We start from the raw sequence: 7,742 nt of genomic DNA, 5'->3' as shown, positions 1-7,742 counted from the left end.
AAGGACTCATAGTAAACGTTGAGAACACTCTAAATGCATTTATATAAGTTGAGATAGTACGTATAGTCGTATATACAACGTAAACACATACTTTTGAGGTTCAAAAGTACATATATTTATATAAGTTTGAAAATACTTATATACAGTAACATACTTTTTGGTTTAAAAAGTACATTTTTATATAAATTGGGAAACAACTATATACGGTCAAATATTAATAAAATTGTGAATTGTAACCACATGACGGGTAACTTACATGCATTAACCGAAACAAAACAGAATTGCAAAAAAAAAACCCCGAACCAAACCGTTTGAAGGGTGGTAACCACAGTTTGGTTCACGAGTACCTGCTAAATATAAAAAATAAGAATCAATCAAAACTATAAAGTCAATTACAACCATTTTTTCTGAATATAAAAAACTCGCGTGTGAAAAAATATCATTTTTTGTTGATAAAACATAAATTTTATAACCACTTGGGTTGTTGTAAGTTGATAAGACATGTGGAAATGGTGGATAACCTATTGACCAATGCTCAAACGTAGCCATGGAGGTTCATCTGTAGTGACTCCAAGGCATGAGGCATAGCCTCATGTTAGCAACGGGAGATTAGTCGGTGCGCGAAAGCTGACCCGGAAACCCTCGTTAGAGAAGTTTCCTTTCCAAAAAAACATACATTTTATGAACCAAATACATAAACATATAATATACATGTCATAAAACTGATAAAAAAAACATAGATACACACTTTACAGTTTATGTAGCTTATAATTTAAGTTTTGTATCAGCAATAACATATCAATTAGAAACTCGATATCACACAAAATTCATTTATATATCCAAATCGAAACCGACCCGTAGGTACCCGGTTTTTTCGGTTTCGGATTGGACAGATCGGCTCGATTTTTTGGTTTTGTGGTTTTTTACATACGGTCAAAACATACTTTTTAGTTTAAAAAGTACATTTATATATAAGTTGGGAAAGCAACTTCATATGGTCAAAACATACTTTTTGGTTTAAAATTTACATTTATATAAACTAAAGAAAGCAGTTATATACGGTAAAAACATATTTTTGGTTTAAAAGTACATTGAGTTAAACCTGTGAACTCACCAACATTATGTTGATGTTCTTTCAAAACACATGTATTCTCGGAAAACTAAGAAACTGGATGTTCTTTCAAAACACATGTATTCTCAGAAAACTAAGAAACTGGAAAGCATATACAGGAAAAAAAATCATGGGATTATAGCTCGTCTATCATCTTGTTGTATTCTCATAGTTGCCTAACTGTTACAGTGTTTATTCTCAGACTAAGGATTTTGTAATTTCCCTTTTCCCATAATAAAAGTTTATGCTATATGGTTGTATTATTTTTTTTATGCAAATAAATGACTATGATTCATGATGTCGTCTCGCGTCCCAGTGTTTCTACCGCCATTCCGGGTTGTGACAGAAAGAAAGAATAGAAGTAGAACTCACTATAAGACCTTACTAGACTTGTGACCTGATGTTGTAGATTTTATGTATTATATGTTCATGTAGTAGCCGTTGTACGAGAGGAGATAAGAATACAAGGACTTGGACTAGAAGTGTTTATTTTTAGTAATTTATGATTATGATTTTATTGAAACCCGATATTCCTAGAATATAGGTTTGCACAAAAAAACCCCATCACCGCCTTATATTTCTATCTCAAATTCTCACTTAACTTCTTATCAAACGCACCTTTACTTTCTTTTTATGTGTGGAGTAAATTAGTTGTTGTAATGGTTTTCAAATTTCATATTAGAGTTTTAAACCTAACATCTTGTTTTTTTCAAATTTCAGACTCCACAATTATACAGATCCCCAATTTTATTGAAGTAAAAAAGAAGCAAGGAATCACTTAGGCTCTTTCTTTGACTTGCCTTCCCCTCAAATTCCTAACATATTTCTATCTTGTGATGGCTTAAGAGTAGGCACTGGTTCAAAAAAAAAAAACAACTATGTCGCAACATCTAGCTTATTTTATCAGACTGAAATTCTATATGGTCATTTTTTTTCTAATCACCTACACAGCTGGTTGCTACTTTGGGGTTTAGCTGCTTCAGTTTTTGGGTGGCTGTCTTGTTGCCAATTTTTCAACGTTTAGGGATAGCTATAAAGATCTTGGAATGCTGTTTACCATTAGGGAAAGTTCAACGCTTTTGTGAGAAAAGTCTTTGTAAAGCCTAGTATCAGATTCACACACTCTTGAAGGAAACATTACAAAGCCACAAAATACAAGTTTTGGTGTTAAACAGATTGAACGTTGTTATCAAACTAAATTATGCAGCCAAATTTCAAAGACTACACTAACTTTTGTTAAACAAGAACCAGTAAATAGAAACTTCCATTTTAAAAATAGAATTAATGGGCTGCTTATCAGCCAAACAAAATGTATCCCAATAACTTTAGGTTTACCAAAAAACAACTTAAAAAAACATAGTGTCTTGAATCAACAACAAAATTTAGTCAACCTCTTCAATCTTAGGGCCAGCACCGCCACCGGAAGGAATATCCTCATCCATTGATCCACCAGCACCAGCGTCACCACCCTGATACATCTTGGCAATAATTGGATTGCAAACACCCTCAAGCTCCTTCACCTTGTCTTCAAACTCATCTGCCTCTGCAAGCTGATTGGCATCCAACCATGAAATCGCTTCATCAATTGCATCTTCAATCTTCTTCTTATCAGCTGGGCTCAACTTCTCCCCGATCTTCTCATCCTTGATCGTATTCCTCATGTTGTAAGCATAATTCTCCAATGTGTTCTTTGCCTCCACCTTCTTCTTATGTTCCTCATCCTCAGACTTATACTTCTCTGCCTCCTGAACCATCTTCTCTATCTCCTCCTTTGAAAGCCTTCCCTTGTCATTTGTAATGGTGATCTTGTTCTTCTGCCCTGTGGTTTTATCCTCAGCCGAAACATTCAGAATACCATTTGCATCAATATCAAAACAAACAGTAATCTGTGGGACCCCCCTTGGTGCCGGAGGAATCCCAGAAAGCTCAAATTTCCCAAGCAAATTGTTGTCTTTGGTTCTCGTTCTTTCACCTTCATAAACCTGAATCAAAACCCCAGGTTGATTATCTGAGTAGGTAGAAAAGACTTGTTCCTTTTTGGTTGGAATAGTTGTGTTCCTTTGAATGAGAGTAGTCATGACACCACCGGCAGTTTCTAGACCCAAAGAGAGAGGAGTGACATCCAAAAGAAGCAAATCTTGAACTTTTTCGTTGCCCTCACCACTCAAAATTGCCGCCTGGACTGCAGCACCATAAGCCACCGCCTCATCGGGGTTGATGCTTTTACAGAGCTCCTTTCCATTGAAAAAATCTTGAAGAAGCTGTTGCACTTTGGGAATACGGGTAGATCCACCGACAAGAACGACTTCGTGGACTGTGCTTTTGTCCATTTTTGCGTCTCTCAAACACTTTTCAACAGGCTCCATGCATTTTCTGAAGAGATCCATGTTTAGCTCTTCAAATCTGGCACGGGTTATGGTGGAGTAAAAATCGACACCTTCATACAAAGAGTCAATTTCGATTGTGGTTTGAGCAGTGGACGATAAAGTTCTTTTAGCTCTCTCGCAAGATGTTCTTAATCTTCTCAGAGCTCTTGGGTTTCCGGTGATGTCTTTCTTATGCTTTCTTTTGAATTCTTGAACAAAATGGTTCACCATTCTGTTGTCAAAATCTTCTCCACCGAGATGGGTGTCACCGGCGGTTGATTTCACTTCAAAGATACCTTCTTCGATTGTCAAAAGAGACACATCAAAAGTACCACCACCAAGGTCAAAGATAAGAACGTTCTTTTCTCCGACGCTCGTTGCTTTCTTGTCGAGACCGTAAGCAATTGCAGCGGCGGTTGGCTCGTTGATGATACGCATGACATTGAGACCAGAGATAACACCCGCATCCTTGGTGGCCTGTCTTTGTGAGTCGTTGAAGTAAGCAGGAACAGTGACGACGGCGTTCTTTACCGTTGATCCAAGAAAAGCTTCAGCGATTTCCTTCATCTTGATGAGAACCATCGACGAGATCTCCTCTGCAGCAAATTGTTTTTCCTCGCCTTTGTAATTGACGGCGATCATTGGTTTCTCAGCTGGTCCGGGAGTGACCTTAAAAGGCCATAACTTGATGTCACTCTGTACAGAGGCATCGCTAAATCTCCGACCAATAAGACGTTTTGCATCTGTTACAGGACAATTAAAGGAAGCATAAGCTTTGACCCAAGATTAAACTGAAATTGATTGATACAGATCTATGAACATAAAACAATGATTGAAAGTCAATGATACATGACAAACTAACATTGATTGATATAGATCTACGAACATAAAACAATGATTGAAATTCAAGGATACATGACTAAGTCACCAGCAAATCTGGAGAATGGAGATTGAAAGGTTAAATATTGACTCTCTTTTACAATCTCAAAGTTCAGACTACATAGACTTTGAATTGAAAAAGCTCTTAATTTGCATATAGTAAACCTATTAAACCTTCTAAACAGAGTTTCCAAAAGCAATCAATGTAAACTAACAACTTATAGTAAAAAGTTAGACATTCTAACTCTACATAAACAAATCAGATCTAACATGAATTAAAGTCGACAAAGAAGAACTAACCAAAAACAGTATTTGTCGGATTCATCGCCACTTGGTTCTTAGCGGCATCACCGATCAATCTTTCGGAATCGGTAAAGGCAACGTAAGATGGCGTCGTCCTGTTACCCTGATCATTGGCAATGATCTCGACACGATCATGTTGCCACACGCCTACACATGAATACGTAGTTCCGAGATCGATTCCAATCGCTGGACCTTCACCTTTGCCTGCCATTGTATTCGGACTAATGGAGAGAGTTTGTTTAAGGCGACTCTACTATTGATTTTAGGGTTTGTGTGAGAAAGATAGATGGAGAGAAAGACTATTATATAAGAAGAGAGGCGTGGTTGTAAGGAAAAGTATAAATAGGGTTTTAGAAGATGTGTTGTCGATTCTAGAATGTTCTACGACCGTTGAGATCAGATTCAAAATGTAAAATCGACGGCTGAGATTGATCAAGGAGGGAGTGTTCAATATTGGTCTACGTAGGGTTCATGTTTCACTTGATTACTTCCAGAAGAAAGACGTCGGCTCCACAAATTTGTTGTGAACAATTTCTTCGTTAAGTTCTAAAAGAATAATTATGGGCTAGTCCAACTTAGGTTTGAGGCCCATGCCAATTGCCAACAACAAAAATAAGACCTTTTAAAACGTTGAAATCTAATCAAATTCCTAAAATAAATATACAAAATAGCAAGGAACACATACAACTTATAATTAAAATGTCAAAAATCTATTATCAAATTACTAACATAAATATATACAATCGAAACACATAAAACATAGAATTATGAGTAAATTACAAAAATGGTTCCAATGGTTTGGTCAGATTCGTAGTTTTAGTCCCTAAGTTTAAAATTTGATAGGTTGCATTCTTATGGTTTATGAATATTGCAGTTTTGGTCCTTGTTAGGTACATTTCATGCACCCATTTTGTAGCTTTATTTCATAAAAATGCATTGCATCTAGGCTTAAACTCATGTATTTTACATGTTTTTCGGGATTTTCCATGATACTATTTCATTCGCACACTTTTGTGATATTTTAGAGACTTTTGGAGGTGGGATCTCACTTGAGGAGATGAATAAAAGATGTGGACAAGATTTCAGGACTTATGGAGCACCGGGAAGGAAGATATTGAAGAATTGAAGATTGCAGCCATTCAGGGATTTACACGACCGTGTAAACGTAAGGCGTGAGTTTACGCGGGCCGCAGATTTGAATCTACAAAGGCAGTTTGAGCTTTCCACTTTTTGTGTTTATGCGGGCCGCATAAACGACGGTGTTAATTTACACGGGTCGTGTAAACGTGGATGTGGGTTATAAAGCTGTTTTTCATCTTTCTTAAAAGGGGCAACCGGTTTCATATTTTGTCATGTCGATTTTTGGAGCAGAGAAGACGATTTTCTTGAGGATTTTGGAGTTGATTAATACTTGGGAACATTTGATTTCATTTTGTAAGAACTTTAATTTCATTTTCTAGATTTGTGATCTTCTTCTAGTCATGAGTGGCTAGAACCCTAGTTTCTCCAACTTTATGTCTTGACTTCTTAGTTGTGATTTCAGTCATTTGACTTGATGTTTGCTTTCAATTTCTATCTAGTGAATTTGATTTTGTTTCAATCGAATGTTTGATTCTAATTGTGATTCTTATTGGCCATTTGAATTAGGGTTAGGTCATTCAAGTTATCTAATTGCAAAATCCGTAATTGTTTTGTAAATTGGACTAGGTAACAAGCACTGAACTGGTTTCTATTGAATGAATTTAGTGTAAATCTTATTCACACATTCTTATGCTCCCGAGCTTACGAGGAGTAGTGAGTGTTGTTGGGAACATTCACATAAATCTCAATGCATATTTAAGAGCTTGTTTAGACTTAAATTAGAAGGTTAGGTTATTTTCAATGAGCTTGTTTTGAATTTGACAATGTCGTGAATGAGAAGTGTTAGAGCTTGTTAGCACTTCCAAGTGCCAACTTAGATAAAATCGAACAAATATCATCTCATCCATGGAATCACATTGCTAAATTGTCTTGCATAAAGTTGAAGCCCTTACGAATCTTGAATCTGTTTTATTTAATCGATCATTTACTTATTGCTTTATTCTCTTGTTTAAATCATTGTATATAAACCCCCCCATTTTCTGTGACTATTATTGTACCTTCCGCAAAAAGGTATAAATATTTGTTTCGTGTCTTCGTGGATCGACCTTGCTTACCTTGTATTACATTTTTAGTGCAAAATAGTAGTGTTTTGGAGTCATTTTGTACCCCTTTACTTGTTGGGTTTGACACACCTAACAAATTGGCGCCGTTGCCAAGGACACGGTGTTACTAATTGTTTATGTCAAGATTTTTGTGAGCATGTACATCTCTATAAAAAAACAAAAAAAAATAAAAAAAAAAACAAAAACAAAAAGCGTGGCTCGGAAATGAACACTCCTTACATCAAAGACCAACTTTCTGAGCTAGCCCAGTTAGTTATGATGATTTGAAATGACCTAAGTGTGCAGCCCCCATCTATTCCTTACGATTTTTGCACTCAAAATGGACCTCATACCAACATGTGTCCATATTTACAGGGATAATGGGAATAAGTACAAGAAATTGGAAGTTACTACTGGCCAAACCAATGGAGTTATGATCAACCACAACATGATCAATGGTGGGACAACGATCAAGCTTGGGGAAACAACCAATACCGAAACCCATTCCAAGCTTGGGGAAATGATCAATAGCAACAAACTCCACGGTTCCAACAACCATACCACCCACCTTCTCAACAACCTGAAACGTCGAGCATGTCCTTGGAAGACATTGTGAAAAGCATTGCCACTACTACCCAAATCTTCCAGGAAACAATCAAAGTTTGCCTCAAAAGCTTAGAGCAACAAATTGCACAGCTTACTTAATCTGTGAGTATAATGGAAGCTCAAGGAAAATTACCATCGCAAACTGAAGAGGACCCTAGCCATACTATTTCTACCATTACATTGAACGATGGGAAATTTTTTGATGACTCAAGATTGCAATTTGAAGAAGATGAAGAAGTGGAAGTGGAGAAGGATGTCAATGAAGCTATAGAGGAGGTGTTGGAGGTTGACAAA

General features: G+C 36.6%; 1 protein-coding gene across 1 annotated transcript; it reads right to left on the bottom strand.

Annotated features, from left to right (window-relative positions):
* Positions 1-2,362: 2,362 nt before the first annotated feature.
* LOC145133697 (heat shock cognate 70 kDa protein 2-like) lies at positions 2,363-4,969 on the bottom strand. The gene is made up of 2 exons (XM_079068641.1): positions 4,657-4,969; positions 2,363-4,220 (listed from the first exon to the last, which is right to left on the bottom strand). Exons 1-2 carry the CDS (start codon positions 4,868-4,870, stop codon positions 2,494-2,496), a joined length of 1,941 nt encoding a protein of 646 aa, XP_078924767.1. The 5' UTR covers positions 4,871-4,969; the 3' UTR covers positions 2,363-2,493.
* Positions 4,970-7,742: the final 2,773 nt, after the last annotated feature.

Source organism: Lactuca virosa, chromosome 8, assembly GCF_052849685.1.
Source record: "Lactuca virosa cultivar CGN04683 chromosome 8, Lactuca_virosa_CGN04683_v6, whole genome shotgun sequence".
NCBI classification, from domain to species: domain Eukaryota; kingdom Viridiplantae; phylum Streptophyta; class Magnoliopsida; order Asterales; family Asteraceae; genus Lactuca; species Lactuca virosa.
The sequence above is the reverse complement of the archived record's forward strand: the minus strand, read 5'-3'. Positions and strand labels throughout refer to the sequence as shown.

What these genes read in the sequence shown, in the direction of transcription:
- LOC145133697 (XM_079068641.1), bottom strand. Translation starts at nt 4,870, where the DNA reads ATGGCAGGCAAAGGTGAAGGTCCAGCGATTGGAATCGATCTCGGAACT. An exon ending in TCCGACAAATACTGTTTTTG is followed by an intron (nt 4,221 to 4,656) that starts GTTAGTTCTTCT and finishes GTCCTGTAACAG; the next exon opens with ATGCAAAACGTCTTATTGGT.